We start from the raw sequence: 25,683 nt of genomic DNA, 5'->3' as shown, positions 1-25,683 counted from the left end.
CGTAGGGTTTCGGCTTGCCTGGGTGAGGTGTTATCCTGGGACTTGCCATTCGACCCCAAACTGTTCTTATTACACAGCACTGATGGGATAGGGGGAAATATGTACAAACAACACCTACTATTCCTGGCCTTGACTATTGCTAAGAGGGATATTTCTTCTATTTGGAAGGGTACGTCCTACCCGTTGATCGGGAAGTGGCGGACGGAACTTGATAGATGCATGGGGGCCAAAATCGCGGTTTTTCAAGAAAGAGGTTATCCTTTAAAACATAGAAAAAATTGGTCCAGATAGGCAGAATACTGGGGCATAGAGCTTCCTCCCTTTCCTTCCCAGACCCCATGAGGAATGTGTTTTCCTGTCTGTTCCATGTCGCAACATGTCATATCATACACCATAGCTCAAGCGCCACAAACACGACAGCATTGTTAACAAATTTGACGGGTGATGGAAAGGTCCGTGCAATATTTTTCTTGTTATAAAAGTTATTGGTGTTAATTTTACATACGAAATCTGGTACACTTTATTTATCTGATGTTTCATTATGTGCAAGCTGGGTTGCAGCCCACATGGTACCACTTCGACTCAATAAAATATGTTTAAAAAAAAGAAATTATACTGCATACTTGCCAAGAAGCAGCCCCTTGAAGGCCTGTGGGCTCACTGCAGCAGGGCCAAGACCACTACAATGGCTTTGATGCAAGGAGTGCATGTTCAAGACATCTGCCAGGCTCCCATGTGGCACTCGGTGCATATATTCATGAAGCAATAATGCCTTAACAGGTATATCTGGTATGAAGGTCACTTCACCCACTCGGTTCTGCAGGACTTGATGGTCTGAGTCCATTTTTCCAGACCCTCCACTTTTGAGAAGTACTTCTATAGTATCTATTCTAAAGGTGAGGAATCTGAATTTAGAAGTATTTATCAGAAGAAAAAAGTAACTTATTTTCGGTAACGCAATTACTGGTGGACACTCTATTATACAATAGGTTCCTCACTACCCTTCCACCTCCCCGTTCTGCTGAGTAGCCTCCTTAACATCTAAAAAGTTGCAAGTTGGAAGATCAGTTCACTGTCTAATACAATTTGTTTTATCTACAAGAAGCTGAAGTCAGAAGGGGTGGTGTTTATATGTGGCTCCACTCCGTCCCTTTCTGGGCAGAATTAAGTCACCGCAGAGCCAAACAGCACACACTTATTGGAGTGTAGGAGCATGGTCAAAATAATTCCCTGGATCTAGTCTGGCACCTGGGTATATTCTAAAAGTGAACGATATGCAGTTAGATAGAGTATCCACCAGAAAGAGGTTTACCGAAAGTAAGTATCTTGTTCTTCATGAGTCACCCCCAATCATTTGTACTAGCTCTTCAATTGCTTTTTGTATTTCTTAATCTACAGCTCTCACTTGCTCTCAAGCTAGAGTTGCACTATATAAATAACAGTACATAGATACGTACATTTATGTGCTTGGCAAATTTTCAAAATGTATGACTCAGGAGGTAAAAACAAGTATGATTACTCATTGTAGTATTCTGGAAACCTTAGCCCTTCTATCACAATAGTCCAGTTTAACATCTGCAGTTGTCCCTGCAAAGTATCTACATTTATCTGTCCCTCGTACTACAGGATAAAGAGAACTGAGTTAAAAGGAGCTCCATGAACAAGTGGAAGGAGAAGGAAAAGCCCCCATCATTGGACTGGGTGGTAAATACCTTAGGGTTTCCATTTTGAAAAAAAACTGATGGGGCACAGTCTCCAAAAGCCATTCATAGACACGCCTTGCCTATAAGTGAAGGGGCGGAAGGATCAGCAGTAGTATAGTTACTAAGGGACAGCTTATAATTAAGGGAGTCACCTAGAGATTTATGTAGCTGAAGCACATCTGTAAGGGGATAAGTAGAGTAGACGTCACACTCTGGGAGAAAACTCTGCATGTCTGTGTAATTGCTAGTTTGTTTTCAAAAACAAAATCCAGCTATGGGAGTTGGTTTTCAGAAAACAAAAAGATTTGCCAAGCTGGCATAAAGTTAGTGCCTACAATACTGCTACTGCAATAGTGACTCACTAGAGTCACAGAGATCTCTGCCTACTTGGCAAGGATTTCTTAATGAAGGTCCTCTGTCTGGGCTGGGGAGCAGAGGTCATAGACTCCCCTGACCTGATAGACTCCACACCAGACTGCAAATGAGCTCATGAAACTAGCAAACATCAATTCTAGAATAAACCATAAACATATAATTTTCCTGTTTTCTTCACATTGTGTAGAAAGAGTTTGGGTTCACGAATGAAAATCTGGTAGCATCGGTATCCGATATTTTCACTGCTGGGACAGAAACCACTAAGGGAAGCCTCCAGTACAGCCTGTTGGTGATGGCAAAATATCCACACATTCAGGGTAAGTGACTACTGTATATTCCCCAAAGTCTAGACCGTTTGTGATCGTAAAGTCTCTGTACATTTGTGTTAGAAAATGTTCACATACTGTTCCTACTAGAGATTTCTGGTGAGCTTAAATGGTCTGCTTTCTCCTAGGAAGGGATACAATCAGAATTTTGTTAATACAGGCCGTTGGTTATGGCAAAAATAAGTAGATGTTAAGGAATCTCCTCATATAATAAATAAATATTTACCTATTTGTTTAACTGATGTAGCTTGAGTACAGCCTCTTAGCAGCGCTTATGAATGCTGAGATTTAATCTTCGACTAATCCCTCAAGTCAGTTGAATGAGCGCCGACAAGGGGTCTGCCACATCTACATACCTGGCAACTCACCCTCATTTGACGAGTGTCATCTTTTTCACTCCCATTATTCTCGACTAACAAAATGGCTCCAAAACCTCCAATGGGGTCACCCCTTTTTCAAAGCTAAACAACCCTGCAGAAGCTGTCCATTCTCCAACTACTTTATTGGGATATCCTCTTAAACGTCTGATTTGCCCACCATTGGAGAGTCAACAGATTGAAGGGTATGCTACTGCCCTCCAGAATTCGTTGTATGGAGGTCTTCTATTTATGGATTTAATTGAGTCAATATCCTTGACTCTGCCAAACTCAGGAGAGCAGGCACCTTTTTTTCATTCTAACATTTTCTTAGCATTGTTTAGGAATCTTACATTAAATCCCATGATCGTTTCACAGTTCTATGTTAGCAAGTTTTTACATCCTCATGTCTGTGTCCTGAATTATAGACACAATGGGCTATTCACATAAGTAACTTACAACTGTGAGTAATTCACAGTTGTAAGTTTAATTTTATGCATTCGAGTAAATTTACCACTTTTGGCTACTCATCATTTATGAGTAGTCTAGTCTAGGCATTTCTAAAGTGCATGGCTACCCACTGGGCCTTAATACAACTCAATTCCTCTTTGATCATGTGTATCTTCTCAGGCAAGGAGTTCCATAATCTGGGAACCAGATATACCAAAGACGGTCCACCACTTCTAGCCTTCAGGACCTTAGGGGTAGCCAATTGATATGAGTCAAATCCTGTTTGGAGTGTGTGGACGTATCAGATGATTTACTAGTTGAGGACCCTTATTATGTAAAGTTCTATGTGCCATACAGAGTACTTTCCAATTAATCCTCTGTTGAACAGGTAGCCAGTGAAGAGACTCTAGTGAGCGGATATTGACATGTGTTTTGGAATCTTTCCCAGGAGGTGAGCCGCCTCATTGTGCATCACCTGCAGTCTTCTTACCACATATTGTGGACTTCCAAGTTAAGGAGAATTGCCATAATCTATACGCAAGAGAATTCGTGCCTGGACCACAAATCTCTGTGATAAAAGGGGTAGAAGCTCTCAGATTCTTCTTAACATTCTCAGGATTCCAAAACAATTGGTTGCCAATGTCCGTACTTGTACTTCTAAGATGCATTTATTGTCGAGCCAAATGGCCAGATTTTGTACTGTATTTTTGGGGATGGGGAGACTACCTAGAGAGTCTCGCCAGCACATCGCTGACCAACAGTTGAAATCATTGTCAGCCACAATCACTTCCATTTTGTCCCCATTGAGCTCCAGACAACTTGCTGACATCCATTCTGCTACATCTTTTTAGCATGAGTTGGGCTGATTGGAGTTGAAAGATGTATCGGGTGTGAGAGAAATTACAATCTGAGTGTGCAACACTATTTTAAGGCCATGAGATTGTGCGATCTCCGCCAAAGGTTGTACATATAGATTGAATAACATAGGGCTCAAATATGAATTCTGAGGTACCCCACACTTCAGAGGAATAGAACAGCTTCTCATAAACCTGAAAACTCCTTCCCTCTAGGAACATTGAAAACCAGTTCAAAACAAAGTCGGCAACACCTGCTTGCTTCAGTCTCTGCAGTAAAACTGGATGTGATGCAGTATCAAAACCTGCTCTCAGATCCAGTAGTATTACTGTGGCTAACCAACCTGATCAATAATTTTTCTCAGTTCTTCCATGACAGCTAACAATGCAGTCTCTGTGCTGTGTCCTGGCCTGCAACCCGTCTGAGTACAATAAAGTCTGCCTTGATTTTCCAGAAATAATGATAGGTAGAATTTAACATGTTTTTCTAAGATTTTGCTTATCCCAGGCAGTAAGGATGTTGTCCTGTACCGTTCCTTTAATGTAGGGTCTAGCTATGTTTATTTTAGTAAAGGCCTTGCCACTGCATGTTTCCAAGAAGGAGGCACTACACCACTCTGTAGAGAAAGATTCAACAGTTTACTAATGAGGGTAAAATTGAATCTGCACCTTGTGAAATAATAAATGGAGGGGCAGGGTCAAATGGTGAGCCTGATTTTACTGATTTAATTAATCCTGCTAAATCTTCTTTACTAATAAGGGGAATTACAGAAAGAGGTTTCAACAGGCAAGATATCCTGATTACCACATATTTAACTCTATTATCCTATTGCCTTGTCTAAGGGCACAGCATATATATCATTAACTTAAACAAAAAAAAATAGCCAGTTCAATAAAAACCTGGCTCTTCAACCAGTAGTCATCTAATTTAGCTGCTCTCCTTTTACTCCACAGCGCCGAGGCACCCCAGCGTATTTGCGCGCTATATACATTTCATAAATAAATAAATTACAGCGGCTCACATTTGCATAGTGAACATTTCCACTGGATTCTCCAAGGATTTTCTATCTTAAATACATTTTTAGTTTAATTAGATGCCTTGTCTATTTGTGATGCATCTCTAATAGCATAATGATATTTTTTTACATCTTTTTTATATTCTGATTTTCAACTTAAAACATATGTTTTTTTCCACCTCCTTTTCCTCTATTTACAATTCCTTCTTCAGTTCTTTTAAATGGGTAGTAATCGTGTTTGGATTGACAACCACTTTTTATGAGTCCTACGTGAAATGTTCTTATCTAAGGAGGAGGCAATCCAATCATTACATTTTGGAGTTCAAGTTGGGTTGTGTAAAGGGTGTGTTCCCATCTACTGAGGTCTAATTTTGACCAGCATCAATCTAGTTTCCTTAAATGTGAATGGGAGTTGTTCCCGCTACATAGGAAAAAATAATAGGAATGAGGTGATGATTCGACCAAATCTGTGTTTTAGGACTCATTACTGATGCGTTGTGCAGAATGCTGAAGATTGGGTCAAGTAGGTGACCTTTTTTGTGTGTAGGTACCTCAAATGCCTAAATCAATTGTAAGGAAGCTAGGTCCTGTATAAGATTTATTGTGCCTTTGCAACTGAGATCATGAAGATGTATATCTAAGTCACCCAAAAAGGTGAAATTACCCTTATTTAAGACCATGCCAGCTCGTGCATTGAGAGTGCGTGTAAGAATTGTGTGGCTTGACCAGAAGTATAGAGTTACTCACAAGTGTAGACTTGCAAGTCTCCAACCCCTGAAACAAGGATGGAGACAAATTTATGAGCGTAAGTTACTATAGCCAAAGACGAGCAATTGTAAATGCAGCACTACACATGGCCAACTAATACTGTAACACCATACCATAGAAAATAATGGAGTCAGTGACATAAAATGATTAACATGGAACCCCATTAAAAATAATGTTTAATTAAAATAATGTATTTGACTTTTTAAATAAGTAAAACTTGTGAAATGTAACTGTTACAGTTAGTGAGCTAACTATAACTCATGTCCCTGCAATGCACTGCTTATGACCTCACATATTACATCACTTATGACACGGTCAGTGACATCACTGATGACATCTCAAATGGCTTCACTGATGACATCATCCACAGAATCTCTGATTCAACCACTCACACCCCATATAAACTTTCATACACCCACTACCACACCACCATTCTCAAATCCATTCACACACCCATACCAGTTCTTACACACCCACTCACTGATTCATAGATCAACACACACATCCATTCACTCACCTATACATCCACTCATACACACACTCACTCACTAATACAGCCACTGACATATCTACTCATATACTCACACACTGAGTCAGTCAGCTATAGAGCTACTCGCACACCTGTGTACTCACCTATACAGTGAATCAAGCAGCCACTTACTCCCCCATACAGTTACACACACACTCTCACACTTATTCATATAGATACTAACACATACTCATTCACCTATATAGTCACTGACACAAGCACACACTCACCCATACAGCCACTCCCACAAGTACTCACTCCCCCATACCGTCACTCACAAACATCATCACTCACCTCTTCTGCCTTTCGCATACCTAGTTACTCACCCATATACCACTGCCACATGCACTCACTGTCACAGCCAAGCACTTTTGTAAAGCCAGAGCACCAGGTCAGCAGAGCTGCTGTAGGGCCTAAGAAGCAGGTCAGCAGAGCTGCTCTAGAAACTGAGACCCAGGTCAGCAGAGCTGCTCTAGAGCCAGAGACTCAGGTCAGCAGAGCTGCTCTAGAGGCCGAGAACCAGGTCAGCAGAGCTGCTGTAGAGCCAGAGAAACCAGGTCAGCAGAGCTGCTTTAGAGGCAGAGACCCACCAGGTCAGCAGAACTGCTTTAGAGCCAGAGAATCAGGTCAGCAGAGCTCTTTAGAGGGAGAGAACCAGGTCAGCAGAGCTGCTTTGGAGGGAGAGAACCAGGTCAGCAGAGCTGCTTTAGAGCCAGAGATCCAGGTCAGCAGAGCTGCTCTAGAGCCAGAGAACCAGGTCAGCAGAGCTGCTTTAGAGCCATAGAACCAGGTCAGCAGAGCTGCTCTAGAGGCAGAGAGCCAGGTCAGCAGAGCTGATTTAGAGGGAGAGAATCAGGTCAGTAGTGCTGCTTTAGAGCCAGAGAACCAGGTTAGCAGACCTGCTCTAGAGCCAGAGAAACCAGGTCAGCAGAGCTGCTTTAGAGGGAGAGAACCAGGTCAGCAGAGCTGCTCTAGAGCCAGAGAACCAGGTCATCAGAGCTGCTTTAGAGCCATAGAACAAGGTCAGTAGAGCTGCTCTAGAGGCATAGAACCAGGTCAGCAGAGCTGATTTAGAGAGAGAGAAGCAGGTCAGCAGAGCTGCTTTAGAGCCAGAGAACCAGGTCAGCAGAGCTGCTCTAGAGCCAGAGAACCAGGTCAGCAGAGCTGCTTTAGAGCTAAAGAACCAGGTCAGCAGAGCTGCTTTAGAGCCAGAGAAACAGGTCAGCAGAGCTGCTCTAGAGCCTAAGAACCAAGTCAGCAGAGCTGCTCTAGAGCCAGAGAACCAGGTCAGCAGAGCTGCTGTAGAGCCAGAGAAACCAGGTCAGTAGAGCTGCTTTAGAGCGAGAGAACCAGGTCAGCAGAGCTGCTTTAGAGGGAGAGAACCAGGTCAGCAGAGCTGCTTTAGTGCGAAGGAACCAGGTCAGCAGAGCTGCTCTAGAGCCAGAGAACCAGGTCAGCAGAACTGCTTTAGAGCCATAGAACCGGGTCAGCAGAGCTGCTTTAGAGCTAAAGAACCAGGTCAGCAGAGCTGCTTTAGAGCCAGAGAAGCAGGTCAGCAGAGCTGCTTAAGAGCCAGAGAACCAGGTCAGCAGAGCTGCTCTAGAGCCAGAGAACCAGGTCAGCAGAGCTGCTTTAGAGCTAAAGAACCAGGTCAGCAGAGCTGCTTTAGAGCCAGAAAAACAGGTCAGCAGAGCTGCTCTAGAGCCTAAGAACCAGGTCAGCAGAGCTGCTTTAGAGCCAGAGAACCAGGTCAGCAGAGCTGCTGTAGAGCCAGAGAAACCAGGTCAGTAGAGCTGCTTTAGAGCGAGAGAACCAGGTCAGCAGAGCTGCTTTAGAGGGAGAGAACCAGGTCAGCAGAGCTGCTTTAGAGCAAAGGAACCAGGTCAGCAGAGCTGCTCTAGAGCCAGAGAACCCGGTCAGCAGAACTGCTTTAGAGCCATAGAACCGGGTCAGCAGAGCTGCTTTAGAGCCAGAGAACCAGGTCAGCAGAGCTGGCTGTTGTAGGGCCAGAGAACCAGGTCAGCAGAGCTGCTCTAGAGCCAGAGAACCAGGTCAGCAGAGCTGCTGAAGAGCCAGAGAAACCAGGTCAGAAGAGCTGCTTTAGAGGGAGAGAACCAGGTCAGCAGAGCTGCTTTAGAGCCAGAGAACCAGGCCAGCAGAGCTGCTTTAGAGCCAGAGAACCAGGTCAGCAGAGCTGCTCCTCTAGAGCCAGAGAACCAAGTCGGCAGAGCTGCTTTAGAGCCATAGAACCAGGTCAGCAGATCTGCTTTAGAGCCAGAGAACCAGGTCAGCAGAGCTGTTCTAGAGCCTAGGAACCAGGTCAGCAGAGCTGCTCTAGAGCCAGAGAACCAGGTCAGCAGAGCTGCTCTAGAGCCAGAGAAACCAGGTTAGCAGAGCTGCTCTAGAGCCAGAAAACCATGTCAGCAGAACTGCTTTAGAGCCATAGAACCGGGTCAGCCGAGCTGCTTTAGAGCCAGGGAATCAGGTCAGCAAAGCTGTTGTAGAGCCAGAGAACCAGATCAGCAGAGCTGCTCTGTAGACTAAGAACTAGGTCAGCAGAGCTGCTCTAGAGCCAGAGAACCAGGTCAGCAGACCTGCTGTAGAGCCAGAGAACCAGGTCAGCAGAGCTGCTCTAGCTGACACTGACTGACTGACACTGACTGATTGACACTGACTGACTGACTGACACTGACTGATTGGCACTGACTGACACTGATTTACTGACACTGACTGACACTGATTGATTGACACTGACTGACTGACACTGATTGACTGACACTGACTGACTGGCACTGACTGACACTGACTGACACTGACTGACTGACTGACACTGATTGACTGACACTGACTGACTTACACTGACTGACACTGACTGACTACTCTCTACTACTCACTCTCTACTACTCTCTCTCTAATACTCACTCTCTACTACTCTCTATTACTCACTCTCTACTACTCACTCTCTACTACTCACTCTCTACTACTCTACTATTCACTCTCTACTACTCACTCTCTACTACTCTCTCTCTACTACTCATTCTACTACTCACTCGCTACTACTCACTTTCTGCTACTCTCTACCACTACTCTCTTCTACTCACTCTCTACTACTCACTCTCTACTACTCTCTATTACTCTACCACTCACTCTCTACTACTCTACTGCTCACTCTCTACTACTCTCTCTACTACTCTCTACTACTCTCTCTCTACTACTCACTCTCTACTTTTCACTGTCTACTACTCACTCTCTACTACTCACTCTACTACTCGCTCTCTACTACTCGCTCTCCACTACTCACTCTCTACTACTCACTCTCTATTACTCTCTACTACTCACTCTCTACTACTCTACTACTCTCTCTACTACTCGCTCTCTACTACTCACTCTCTACTCCTCCTACTCTCTCTACTACTCATACTCACTCTACTACTTTCTACCACTCACTCTCTGCTACTGTACTACTCACTCTCTACTACTCTCTCTCTACTTCTCACTCTCTACTACTCACTCTCTACTCCTCCTACTCTCTCTTCTACTCATACTCACTCTACTACTTTCTACCACTCACTCTCTGCTACTGTACTACTCACTTTCTACTACTCTCTCTCTACTACTCTCTACTACTCACTCTCAACTACTCTACTACTCACTCTCTACTACTCACTCTACTACTCACTCTCTACTACTCACTCTACTACTCATTATCCACTACTCTCTACTACTCACTCTCTACTACTCTCTGCTACTCACTCTCTACTACTCACTCTCTACTACTCACTCTACTACTATCTACTGCTCACTCTACTACTCATTCTCTACTACTCTCTACTACTCACTCTCTACTACTCACTCTACTACTCTACTACTCACTCTCTGCTACTCTCTCTACTACTCTCTACTACTCACTCTAAACTACTCACTCTACTACTCACTCTCTACTACTCACTCTACTGCTCACTCTCTACTACTCACTCTACTACTCATTATCCACTACTCTCTACTACTCACTCTCTACTACTCACTCTCTACTACTCTCTCTCTACTACTCTCTACTACTCACTCTCAACTACTCACTCTACTACTCACTCTCTACTACTCACTCTGCTACTCACTCTCTACTACTCACTCTACTACTCACTATCCACTACTCTCTACTACTCACTCTCTACAACTCTCTGCTACTCACTCTCTACTACTCACTCTCTACTACTCACTCTACTACTATCTACTGCTCACTCTACTACTCATTCTCTACTACTCTCTACTACTCACTCTCTACTACTCACTCTACTACTCTACTACTCACTCTCTGCTACTCTCTCTACTACTCACTCTCTACTCTCTATTACTCACTCTCTACTCTCTATCTGTATACCTCTCTCTCTACTACTCTCTACCTCTCTACCTCTCTGCCTCTACCTCTACCTCTCTACCTCTACCTCTCTACCTCTACACCTCTACCTCTACCTCTCTCTACACGCACACATATGCACATATATACATGCATATAAATGCGTATGCATTTATATATATGTATTTGTATATATATATATACATACATATATAAAAACAAATATAATTTGCATATCTATATAAATACAAATATAAACGTATGCATACATATACATATATGCATACATATGCATGTTATGTACATGAAAGTTTGAAAAACACTAATACAAGCAAAGCTAAAAAGCCACCTAATTACAAACAGAATTGCTTTAACTTAAACGAGGGCGAGACCTATTGCATTTTCATTGCTTGTTTACCTTGGTTCCATCAAGAAGGCATTCAGATGTGTCAGACATTTGCCATAAATTCTGAATGATAGCACTCTAGTTGCTCATTAGATCACTGTAGTAAAGCTACTGCTCACCAGGGAAGTCTGCTGCTGGTATTCAAAGTGATTTGAGAAGTCAAAATGTGCCCTAATTTTCTTTCTGCAGCGCTAATCATAATTTCTATGGCAAAATGAACCCCCTCATTTTGTACCTTTGCAAATTAAATGTTTTAAGTGTTACCACTTTATTCCAATCCAGACGGCTTCAGGTGTGCCATACTTTTGTCATAAATAAGACTGTTAGCGCTCTAGTTGTTCTTTAGAACACTCTGGGAGATTCTGTCATTGGGCTATACTTGGGCTATATCTGGTTGATATTTGTGTTACATTTGGGCTCTTTTGTCTCTGGTAGCCATCTTGGGAGACTTATTTGTTATGAAGTTTCCTAATTTCCTCATTTACTACAGTCTCCTCAGTAGGAAATACTTTCAGTTTTTTACTTTGATTCCATCAAGAAGACATTCAGATGTGCCACACATTTGCCATAAATTCGGAATGTTAGCACTCTAGTTTGTATTAGATCACTGTAGTAAAGCTACTATTCACCAGGGAAGTCTGCTGCTGGTATTGAAAGTGCATGTTTCAGTCTGCATGTCAGAATTTTTTAATGAAATAGAGGAGGATTTTGAGAAGTCACTCAAAATGTGCCCTAATTTTTCCTTTTTTCAGCACTAATCATAATTTCTATGGCAAAATGAACCCCCTCATTGTGTTCCTTTAAAATTAAACTACTCACTCTCTACTACTCACTCGCTACTACTCTCTACTACTCACTCTCTACTAGTCACTCTCTACTACTCATTCTCTACTACTCTCTACTACTCACTCTACTACTCTCTACCACTCACTCTCTACTACTCACTCTCTACTACTCTCTCTCTACTACTCTCTACTACTCTCTATTACTCACTCTCTACTACTCTACTACTCACTCTCTACTACTCACTCTACTACTCACTCTCTACTACTCACTCTACTACTCATTATCCACTACTCTCTACTACTCACTCTCTACTACTCTCTGCTACTCACTCTCTACTACTCACTCTCTACTACTCACTCTACTACTATCTACTGCTCACTCTACTACTCATTCTCTACTACTCTCTACTACTCACTCTCTACTACTCACTCTACTACTCTACTACTCACTCTCTGCTACTCTCTCTACTACTCTCTACTACTCACTCTAAACTACTCACTCTACTACTCACTCTCTACTACTCACTCTACTGCTCACTCTCTACTACTCACTCTACTACTCATTATCCACTACTCTCTACTACTCACTCTCTACTACTCACTCTCTACTACTCTCTCTCTACTACTCTCTACTACTCACTCTCAACTACTCACTCTACTACTCACTCTCTACTACTCACTCTGCTACTCACTCTCTACTACTCACTCTACTACTCACTATCCACTACTCTCTACTACTCACTCTCTACAACTCTCTGCTACTCACTCTCTACTACTCACTCTCTACTACTCACTCTACTACTATCTACTGCTCACTCTACTACTCATTCTCTACTACTCTCTACTACTCACTCTCTACTACTCACTCTACTACTCTACTACTCACTCTCTGCTACTCTCTCTACTACTCACTCTCTACTCTCTATTACTCACTCTCTACTCTCTATCTGTATACCTCTCTCTCTACTACTCTCTACCTCTCTACCTCTCTGCCTCTACCTCTACCTCTCTACCTCTACCTCTCTACCTCTACACCTCTACCTCTACCTCTCTCTACACGCACACATATGCACATATATACATGCATATAAATGCGTATGCATTTATATATATGTATTTGTATATATATATATACATACATATATAAAAACAATATAATTTGCATATCTATATAAATACAAATATAAACGTATGCATACATATACATATATGCATACATATGCATGTTATGTACATGAAAGTTTGAAAAACACTAATACAAGCAAAGCTAAAAAGCCACCTAATTACAAACAGAATTGCTTTAACTTAAACGAGGGCGAGACCTATTGCATTTTCATTGCTTGTTTACCTTGGTTCCATCAAGAAGGCATTCAGATGTGTCAGACATTTGCCATAAATTCTGAATGATAGCATTCTAGTTGCTCATTAGATCACTGTAGTAAAGCTACTGCTCACCAGGGAAGTCTGCTGCTGGTATTCAAAGTGATTTGAGAAGTCAAAATGTGCCCTAATTTTCTTTCTGCAGCGCTAATCATAATTTCTATGGCAAAATGAACCCCCTCATTTTGTACCTTTGCAAATTAAATGTTTTAAGTGTTACCACTTTATTCCAATCCAGACGGCTTCAGGTGTGCCATACTTTTGTCATAAATAAGACTGTTAGCGCTCTAGTTGTTCTTTAGAACACTCTGGGAGATTCTGTCATTGGGCTATACTTGGGCTATATCTGGTTGATATTTGTGTTACATTTGGGCTCTTTTGTCTCTGGTAGCCATCTTGGGAGACTTATTTGTTATGAAGTTTCCTAATTTCCTCATTTACTACAGTCTCCTCAGTAGGAAATACTTTCAGTTTTTTACTTTGATTCCATCAAGAAGACATTCAGATGTGCCACACATTTGCCATAAATTCGGAATGTTAGCACTCTAGTTTGTATTAGATCACTGTAGTAAAGCTACTATTCACCAGGGAAGTCTGCTGCTGGTATTGAAAGTGCATGTTTCAGTCTGCATGTCAGAATTTTTTAATGAAATAGAGGAGGATTTTGAGAAGTCACTCAAAATGTGCCCTAATTTTTCTTTTTTCAGCACTAATCATAATTTCTATGGCAAAATGAACCCCCTCATTGTGTTCCTTTTAAATTAAACTACTCACTCTCTACTACTCACTCGCTACTACTTTCTACCACTCACTCTCTACTACTCTACTACTCACTCTCTACTATTCTCTACTTTCTCTCTACTACTCCCTCTCTACTACTCACTCTACTACTCTCTACTACTCACTCTCTACTACTCTCTCTCTACTACTCACTCTCTACTACTCGCTCTCTACTACTCTCTACTACTTACTCTCCACTACTCACTCTCCACTACTCACTCTCTACTACTCTCTACTACTCTCTACTACTCTCTCTACTACTTACTCTCTACTACTCACTCTCTACTACTCTATAATCCACTACTCTCTCTACTACTCACTTTACTACTCTCTACTACTCACTCTACTACTCTCTACCACTCACTCTCTACTACTCACTCTCTACTACTCTCTCTCTACTCCTCACTCTCTACTACTCACTCTCCTACTCTCTCTCTACTACTCACTCTCTACTACTCTCTACTACTCACACTCTACTACTCACTCTCTACTACTCGCTCTCTACTACTCTCTACTACTCACTCTCCACTACTCACTCTCTACTACTCAGTCTCTACTACTCTTTACTACTCACTCTACTACTCACTCTCTACTACTCTACTACTCTCTACTACTCTCTCTACTACTCACTCCCTACTGCTCTCTACTCTTCACTCTCTACTACTCACTCTCTACTACACACTACTACTTGCTCTCTACTACTCACTCTCTACTACTCCCTACTACTCACTCTACTAGTCACTCTACTACTCTCTACTACTCACTCTCTACTACTCACTCTCTACAACTCTACAACTCTACTACTCACTCTCTACTACTCTCTACTACTCACTCTCTACTACTCACTCTCTACTACTCACTCTCTACTACTCACTCTCTACTACTCACTCTCTACCACTCGCTCTCTACTACTCTATACTACTCACTCTCCACTACTCGCTCTCTAATACTCACTCTCTACTACTCTCTACTACTCACTCTTCTACTCTGCTACTCTCTACTACTCGCTCTACTATGAACTCTCTACTACTCACTCTCTACTACTCACTCTCTACTACTCTACTACTCACTCTCTACTACTCTCTCTCTACTCCTCACTCTGTACTACTCACTCTACTACTCTCTAGTACTCACTCTCTACTACTCTCTCTACTACTCACTCTACTTCTCTACTACTCACTGTCTACTACTCTCTACTACTCTCTCTACTACTCACTCTCTACTACTCTACTACTCGCTCTCTACTACTCTCTACTACTCACTCTCCACTACTCAGTCTCTCCTACTCGCTCTCTACTACTCTCTACTACTCACTCTACTACTCACTCTCTACTACTCTACTACTCTCTACTACTCTCTCTACTACTCACTCTCTACTACTCTCTACTCCTCACTCTACTACTCTCTACTACTCCCTCTACTACTCTCTACTACTCACTCTCTACTAGACACTCTACTACTTGCTCTCTACTACTCTCTACTACTCACTCTACTACTCACTCTCTACTACTCCCTACTACTCACTCTACTACTCACTCTCTACTACTCACTCTCTAGTACTCACTCTCTACTACTCACTCTCTACTATTCTACTACTCCCCACTTCTCACTCTCTACTACTTTCTACTACTCACTCTCTACTACTCTCTCTACAACTCACTCCCTACTACTCACTCTCTACTACTCTCTACTACTCACTCTCTACTACGCTCTACTACTCACTCGCTACTACTCACTCTACTCACTCTACTACTCACTCTCTACTACTCACTCTCTACTACTCTCTCTACTACTCACTCTCTACTACTCACTCTCTACTACTCACTCTCTACTACTCTCTACTACTCACTCTACTACTCACTCTCTACTACTCACTCTACTACTCACTCTCTACTACTCTCTACTACTCTCTACTCACTCTCTACTACTCTCTACTACTCACTCTACTACTCACTCTCTACTACTCACTCTACTACTCTCTACTACTCATTCTCTGCTATTCTCTACTACTCACTCTCTACTCTCTATTACTCATCCTCTACTCTCTACATCTCTACCTCTCTCTAGCTCTCTCTCTACTACTCTCTACCTCTCTACCTCTACCTCTCTACCTCTAAACCTCTACCTCTCTACCTCTCTCTACCTCTCTCTACACGCTCACATATGCACATATATATATGCATATATATGCATATGCATTTATATATATGTATGTGTATATATATACATACATATATAAACATAAATATAGTCTGCATATCTATATAAATACAAATATAAATATACATATATGCATACATATGCATGTTATGTAAATGAAAGTTTGAAAAACACTAGTAAAAGCAAAGCTTGAAAGCCACCTAATTACAAACAGAATTGCTTTAACTTAAACCAGGGCGAGACCTTTCAATGCTTGTTTACTTTGGTTCCATCAAGAAGGCATTGAGATGTGTCACACATTTGCCATTAATTCTGAATGGTAGCACTCTAGTTGCTCATTAGATCACTGTGGTTAAGCTACTGCTCACCAGGGAAGTCTGCTGCTGTTATTCAAAGTGCATGTTTAAGTCTGCATGTCAGAATTTTTTAATGAAATAAAAGAGGATTTGAGAAGTCAAAATGTGCACTAATCATAATTTCTATATCAAAATGAGTCCCCTCATTTCGTTCCTTTGGAAATTAAATGTTTTAAGTGTTACCACTTTATTCCAATCAAGATGGCTTCAGGTGTGCCATACTTTTGTCATAGGTAAGACTGTTAGCGCTCTAGTTGTTCTTTAGAACACTCTGGGAAATTATGTCATTGGGCTATACTTGGGTACATCTGGGTGATATTTGTGCTACATTTGGGCTCTTTTGTCTCTGGTGGCCATCTTGGGAGACTTATTTGTTATGAAGTTTCCTAATTTCCTCATTTACTACAGTCTCCTCAGTAGGAAATACTTTCAGTTTTTTACTTTGATTCCATCAAGAAGGCATTCAGATGTATCACACATTTGCCATAAATTCGGAATGTTAGCACTCTAGTTGCTTATTAGATCACTGTAGTAAAGCTACTGCTCACCACGGAAGTCTGCTGCTGGTATTGAAAGTGCATGTTTCAGTCTGCATGTCAGAATTGTTTAATGAAATAGAAGAGGATTTGAGAAGTCACTCAATATGTGCACTAATTTTTCTTTTTTCAGCGCTAATCATAATTTCTTTGGCAAAATGAACCCCCTCATTGTGTTCCTTTTAAATTAAACTACTCACTCTCTACTACTTACTCGCTACTACTCTCTACTACTCACTCTCTACTACTCTCTACTACTACTCTCTACTACGCACTCTCTACTACTCACTCTACTACTCACTCTACTACTCTCTACCACTCACTCTCTACTACTCTACTACTCACTCTACTATTCTCTACTACTCTCTCTCTACTACGCACTCTCTACTACTCACTCTACTACTCTCTACTACTCACTCTCTACTACTCTCTCTCTACTACTCACTCTCTACTACTCACTCTCTATTACTCGCTCTCTACTACTCTCTACTACTCACTCTCCACTACTCACTCTCTACTACTCGCTCTACTACTCTCTACTACTCACTCTACTACTACTCTACTACTCTCTACTACTCTCTACTTCTCACTACTACTCACTCTCTACTACTTTCTACTACTCACTCTCTACTACACAGTCTCTACTACTTTCTCTCTGCTACTTGCTCTCTACTACTCTCTACTACTCCCTACTACTCACTCTACTACTCACTCTACTACTCTCTACTACTCACTCTCTACTCACTCTACTACTCTCTACTACTCACTCTCTACTACTCCACTACTCTCTACTACTCACTCTCTACTACTCTACTACTCCCTACTACGCACTCTCTACTACTCACTCTACTACTCACTCTACTACTCTCTACTACTCTCTACCACTCACTCTCTACTACTCTACTACTCACTCTACTATTCTCTACTACTCTCTCCTACTCACTCTCTACTACTCACTCTACTACTCTCTACTACTCACTCTCTACTACTCACTCTGTACTACTCACTCTCTACTACTCGCTCTCTACTACTCTCTACTACTCACTCTCCACTACTCACTCTCTACTACTCGCTCTCTACTACTCTCTACTACTCACTCTACTACTACTCTACTACTCTCTACTACTCACTACTACTACTCTCTTCTACTCACTCTCTACTACACAGTCTCTACTACTTTCTCTCTGCTACTTGCTCTCTACTACTCTCTACTTCTCACTACTATTCACTCTCTACTACTCACTACTACTCACTCTACTAGTGACTCTACTACTCTCTACTACTCACACTCTACTACTCCACTACTCTCTACTACTCACTCTCTACTACTCTACTACTCCCTACTACTCACTCTCTACTACTCTCTACTACTCACTCTCTACTACGCTCTACTACTCACTCTCTACTACTCTCTCTCTACTACTCTACTACTCACTCTACTACTCACTCTCTACTACTCTACTACTCACTCTCTACTACTCTCTACTACTCACTCTACTACTCACTCTCTACTACTCTCTCTCTGCAACTCACTCTCTACTACTCACTCTACTACTCACTTTACTACTCACTCAACTACTCTCTACTACTCTCTACTACTCACTCTACTACTCTCTACTATTGACTCTCTGCTACTCTCTCTACTAACCACTCTCTACTCTCTATTACTCATCCTCTACTCTCTACCTCTCTCTTTACTACTCTCTACCTCTACCCCTCAACCTCTACACCTCTACCTCACTACCTCGCTCTACACGCACACATATATACACATATATATATGCATATATTCAAACAAATTGCCCTTCAGCTTTGCAGGATGCACTCAGCAGCAGGCAACCCCTCTGGTTAATAATGACTGCTCGCCTTTCATGCAGGGTTTTCAATCGTTTGCCTTACGCGTTTCAAGACACGAAGTCTCTTCATCAGAGGCAGCTTTACAGGTGAGTAACGGGTTGTTCTTGTTTTATTCAAATACATGCTTACATCTCATTGGATGTTTTCCCTTAGTGGGTTGTACTCCATTGGTAACAAAAACATAATGCATGCTGGAATGTATAGTCCAAAAAAGAACAACATGACATCTCCCTTAAGTAGGTTCCGACTCACTTGTCATTTTTAAAAGCTCATTATATTCCTTTAGTAGGATCCTGGATGTATAGGCGGGCGTTTTAAGTCTTGCTTGCTGCGCCATTACAGTCCGAACCAGTTTCAAACTGCAGCCTCGCATATTATCAAGATGGTGCCATCCTGCCACGACGGGGCCGCCGTGTAGAAAAATATTCAAACAAATTGCCCTTCAGCTTTGCAGGATGCACTCAGCAGCAGGCAACCCCTCTGGTTAATAATGACTGCTCGCCTTTCATGCAGGGTTTTCAATCGTTTGCCTTACGCGTTTCAAGACACGAAGTCTCTTCATCAGAGGCAGCTTTACAGGTGAGTAACGGGTTGTTCTTGTTTTATTCAAATACATGCTTACATCTCATTGGATGTTTTCCCTTAGTGGGTTGTACTCCATTGGTAACAAAAACATAATGCATGCTGGAATGTATAGTCCAAAAAAGAACAACATGACATCTCCCTTAAGTAGGTTCCGACTCACTTGTCATTTTTAAAAGCTCATGTATTTGAATAAAACAAGAACAACCCGTTACTCACCTGTAAAGCTGCCTCTGATGAAGAGACTTCGTGTCTTGAAACGCGTAAGGCAAACGATTGAAAACCCTGCATGAAAGGCGAGCAGTCATTATTAACCAGAGGGGTTGCCTGCTGCTGAGTGCATCCTGCAAAGCTGAAGGGCAATTTGTTTGAATATTTTTCTACACGGCGGCCCCGTCGTGGCAGGATGGCACCATCTTGATAATATGAGAGGCTGCAGTTTGAAACTGGTTCGGACTGTAATGGCGCAGCAAGCAAGACTTAAAACGCCCGCCTATACATCCAGGATCCTACTAAAGGAATATAATGAGCTTTTAAAAATGACAAGTGAGTCGGAACCTACTTAAGGGAGATGTCATGTTGTTCTTTTTTGGACTATACATTCCAGCATGCATTATGTTTTTGTTACCAATGGAGTACAACCCACTAAGGGAAAACATCCAATGAGATGTAAGCATGTATTTGAATAAAACAAGAACAACCCGTTACTCACCTGTAAAGCTGCCTCTGATGAAGAGACTTCGTGTCTTGAAACGCGTAAGGCAAACGATTGAAAACCCTGCATGAAAGGCGAGCAGTCATTATTAACCAGAGGGGTTGCCTGTTACTGAGTGCATCCTGCAAAGCTGAAGGGCAATTTGTTTGAATATATATATGCATATATAGGCATATGCATTTATATATATGCATGTGTATATATATATATATATACATACATATATACACATATATATAATCTGCATATCTATATAAATACAAATATAAATGCATGCATACATATACATATATGCATACATATGCATGTTATGTACATGAAAGTTTGAAAAACACTAAAAAAAGCAAAGCTAAAAAGCCACCTAATTACAAACAGAATTGCTTTAACTTAAACGAAGGGCAAGACCTATTGCATTTTCAATGCTTGTTTACTTTGGTTCCATCAAGAAGGCTTTCAGATGTGTCACACATTTGCCATAAATTCGGAATGGTAGCACTCTAGTTGCTCATTAGATCACTGTAGAAAAGCTACTGCTCACCAGGGAAGTCTGCTGCTGGTATTCAAAGTGCATGTTTCAGTCTGCATGTCAGAATTTTTCAATGAAATAGAAGAGGATTTGAGAAGTCAAAATGTGCCCTAATTTTTCTTTCTGCAGCACTAATCATAATTTCTATATCAAAATGAGTCCCCTCATTTCGTTCCTTTGCAAATTAAATGTTTTAATTGTTACCACTTTATTCCAATCAAGATGGCTTCAGGTGTGCCATACTTTTGTCATAGGTAAGACTGTTAGTGCTCTAGTTGTTCTTTAGAACACTCTGGGACATTCTGTCATTGGGCTATACTTGGGCTACATCTGGGTGATATTTGTGCTACATTTGGGCTCTTTTGTCTCTGGTGGCCATCTTGGGAGACTTATTTGTTATGAAGTTTCCTAATTTCCTCATTTACTACAGTCTCCTCAGTAGGAAATACTTTCAGTTTTTTACTTTGATTCCATCAAGAAGGCATTCAGATGTATCACACATTTGCCATAAATTCGGAATGTTAGCACTCTAGTTGCTTATTAGATCACTGTAGTAAAGCTACTGCTCACCAGGGAAGTCTGCTGCTGGTATTGAAAGTGCATGTTTCAGTCTGCATGTCAGAACTTTTTTAATGAAATAGAAGAGGATTTGAGAAGTCACTCAATATGTGCACTAATTTTTCTTTTTTCAGCGCTAATCATAATTTCTTTGGGAAAATGAACCCCCTCATTGTGTTCCTTTTAAATTAAACTACTCATTCTCTACTACTCACTCGCTACTACTCTCTACTACTCACTCTCTACTACTCTCTACTACTACTCTCTACTACGCACTCTCTACTACTCACTCTACTACTCACTCTACTACTCTCTACTACTCTCTACCACTCACTCTCTACTACTCTACTACTCACTCTACTATTCTGTACTACTCTCTCTCTACTACTCACTCTCTACTACTCACTCTACTACTCTCTACTACTCTCTCTCTACTACTCACTCTCTACTACTCACTCTCTACTACTCGCTCTCTACTACTCTCTACTACTCACTCTCCACTACTCACTCTCTACTACTCGCTCTACTACTCTCTACTACTCACTCTACTACTACTCTACTACTCTCTACTACTCTCTACTTCTCACTACTACTCACTCTCTACTACTCTCTACTACTCACTCTCTACTACACAGTCTCTACTACTTTCTCTCTGCTACTTGCTCTCTACAACTCTCTACTACTCCCTACTACTCACTCTACTACTCACTCTACTACTCTCTAATACTCACTCTCTACTACTCCACTACTCTCTACTACTCACTCTCTACTACTCTACTACTCCCTACTACGCACTCTCTACTACTCACTCTACTACTCACTCTACTACTCTCTACTACTCTCTACCACTCACTCTTTACTACTCTACTACTCACTCTACGATTCTCTACTACTCTCTACTACTCACTCTCTACTACTCACTCTACTACTCTCTACTACTCACTCTCCACTACTCACTCTGTACTACTCACTCTCTACTACTCACTCTCTACTACCCTCTACTACTCACTCTCCACTACTCACTCTCTACTACTCGCTCTCTACTACTCTCTACTACTCACTCTACTACTACTCTACTACTCTCTACTACTCACTACTACTACTCTCTTCTACTCACTCTCTACTACACAGTCTCTACTACTTTCTCTCTGCTACTTGCTCTCTACTACTCTCTACTACTCACTCTACTATTCACTCTCTACTACCCACTACTACTCACTCTACTACTCTCTACTACTCACTCTCTACTACTCCACTACTCTCTACTACTCACTCTCTACTACTCTACTACTCCCTACTACTCACTCTCTACTGCTCTCTACTACTCACTCTCTACTACACTCTACTACTCACTCTCTACTATTCTCTCTCTACTACTCTACTACTCACTCTACTACTCACTCTCTACTACTCTACTACTCACTCTCTACTACTCTCTACTACTCACTCTACTACTCAATCTCTACTACTCTCTACTACTCTCTCTCTCTCTGCTACTCACTCTCTACTACTCACTCTACTACTCACTCTGCTACTCACTCAACTACTCTCTACTACTCTCTACTACTCACTCTACTACTCTCTCTACTACTCTCTACTCTTCACTCTCTGCTACTCTCTCTACTACTCACTCTCTACTCTCTATTACTCATCCTCTACTCTCTACCTCTCTCTCTACTACTCTCTACCTCTACCCCTCTACCTCTACACCTCTACCTCACTACCTCTCTCCACACACACAAATATATGCACATATATATATGCATATATAGGCATATGCATATATATATATGTATGTGTATATATAAACATACATATATAAACATATATATAATCTGCATATCTATATAAATACAAATATAAATGCATGCATACATATACATATATGCATACATATGCATGTTATGTACATGAAAGTTTGAAAAACACTAAAAAGAGCAAAGCTAAAAAGCCACCTAATTACAAACAGAATTGCTTTAACTTTAACAAAGGGCAAGACCTATTGCATTTTCAATGCTTGTTTACTTTGGTTCCATCAAGAAGGCTTTCAGATGTGTCACACATTTGCCATAAATTCTGAATGGTAGCACTCTAGTTGCTCATTAGATCACTGTAGAAAAGCTACTGCTCACCAGGGAAGTCTGCTGCTGGTATTCAAAGTGCATGTTTCAGTCTGCATGTCAGAATTTTTCAATGAAATAGAAGAGGATTTGAGAAGTCAAAATGTGCCCTAATTTTTCTTTCTGCAGCACTAATCATAATTTCTATAGCAAAATGAACCCCCTCATTTTGTTCCTTTGCAAATTAAATGTTTTAAGTGTTACCACTTTATTCCAATCCAGACGCTTCAGGTGTGCCATACTTTTGTCATAAGTAAGACTGTTAGCGCTCTAGTTGTTCTTTAGAACACTCTGGGAAGCTGCAGTAGAACACAAAGTAATCAACTGACAGTCTCTGGCCTTGTTGGATGTACATGTTTTACTGAGAATGTCAGACTTCATTCTCACATGACTGAGAAAGATAATGTGAATTTACAGAAAATATGCTCTCAGTTTAGCTTATAGATCACCTTTCAAACCTCTGTGGGAAAAGCATGAGAACATTGTTTTCTCTCAAACATGATTCATGATATCCCAGCAGAAGGCTTTTTCACATGGTAAAATCACCTTAGAACACACCACTATTCCTAAAATTAGTATGGTACCATCAACAAATGATTTATAATGTAACTAAGGTCTTAAAACCTTCTATTAACTGCAATGCTTTTTAATGAGGTGCTATCATGTATATTGGTCCCAAGATGTTTGCCAACACTTCTTGGATGAAGTGCTGACAGCCGATCAGATGTCACGATGAGATGTGTGGTTAGGCTCCGCCCAGATATATATATGATTTTACTTTTGATTTTCTCAGGAACTACTGAACGGATTTACACCATTTAACCAGGAGGCACGACTCTGAAGCAAGGGCTACCTTTTTGCCAAATTTAGTGTAATTCCATTCTGCAGTTCGGGCTGTAGATGCGATTAAAGGTTCATATGGCAAATTGCATGGGGAAAACACGTTTTGGGACCCCCCTTTTTTCTCGCCCCCGCTTGACGAATCACCCTGAGACTTTCTGGATAGGAGCGGACCGGAGCGCCCTATTAGTTTTGAACATTTTGTGAAGATTCGTCAACCTGCGCCAATGTTATTCCAAATAGAATGTTGCGGATTTCCTATGGATAATAGATCCTAACTATAACTATCTACTGGCGACTGCCAGTAGGTAATATATGTGTTTATATATATCTATATATATATGTACACACACACACACACACACACACATCTCTATATAATGTAAGATAATTATTAAAGTACATATTTTACATTATATTATTTTTGGTTTAATTCTTTACATTTACTACTATAAAAAGCATGTTTTATATATATATATATTTATATATTATACAGCAAGTGAAAATAAACGTGAATCGGAGCTGGTGTGTGTATATATATATATATATATATATCTCACACAAACTGAAAAATATTAACAATTCAATTACAAAACATTAAATAAATTATCACACACATACAATTTAACCACTTGCATGCTCATGACTAGCCCAGCTCATCATGAGGCACAGTGGAGCTGAGCTCATGACGAGCTGTGCTCGTCATAGCGGCCGCGGCCCGCCCACGCGCGATTGATTCCCCGCCTGTGCGGGAGAATCAATCAGTGGGTGGGGTCATGACGAGCTCAGCTCGTCATGAGCACAGCTCCACTGTGCCTCATGACAAGCTGGGCTCGTCACAAGCACCGCGGCGCCGCGCGTGCCCCCCCCATGCCGTGGGGAAATTACCCCGGCGGCGAAGGGGTTATAAAATGTAAAAAACAAAAAAACACATTTATAAACATACTGTAAAACTTTACAAACTATTAAAAAGTATAAGCAAATACTATAAAATTTATTTTGTAAAAAAATATTCAAATAACTTATATTTAAACAATATTAGGGACAGTGTAACTAGGGACAGCGCAACAGTAGAGATAAAGTTAGACTTCAGAGGGGTTACATTTAGGGGTCGATTCTGATCCGGTACGGACAGCCCTCCGAGAGCTGGAGAGCTGTTCGTAGCCTTACCTTGTGACCGACACGTTCCGGGAGCCTCTCCGTCCGGGCAATGAAGTACGATGCGCATAACTGACACAATTCCGACCGACACGTAGGCTGCGATTCCAGCAGCATTTCCAGTACGAGCCGTACCTCCGATCGCCGATTCGAGTCGCGCGGAAGCCGTTCCCACAGCATGTTTCCGGCCGGA

The 25,683-nt window shown here is 41.4% G+C and overlaps 1 protein-coding gene across 1 annotated transcript in view; it reads left to right on the top strand.

Annotated features, from left to right (window-relative positions):
* The window catches only part of LOC146797971 (cytochrome P450 2C20-like), a 483,019-nt gene that overhangs the window by 324,831 nt on the left and 132,505 nt on the right, over positions 1-25,683 (top strand). The window contains exon 7 of the mRNA XM_085625190.1: positions 2,266-2,395. Coding sequence (XP_085481316.1) covers positions 2,266-2,395 — 130 coding nt within the window. The remainder of the gene's footprint in view (positions 1-2,265; positions 2,396-25,683) is intronic.

This window comes from Triturus cristatus, chromosome 9 (genome assembly GCF_964204655.1).
Source record: "Triturus cristatus chromosome 9, aTriCri1.1, whole genome shotgun sequence".
In the NCBI taxonomy this organism is placed as follows: domain Eukaryota; kingdom Metazoa; phylum Chordata; class Amphibia; order Caudata; family Salamandridae; genus Triturus; species Triturus cristatus.
Note: the sequence above shows the minus strand (reverse complement) of the source record. Positions and strands in the feature narration are given on the sequence as shown.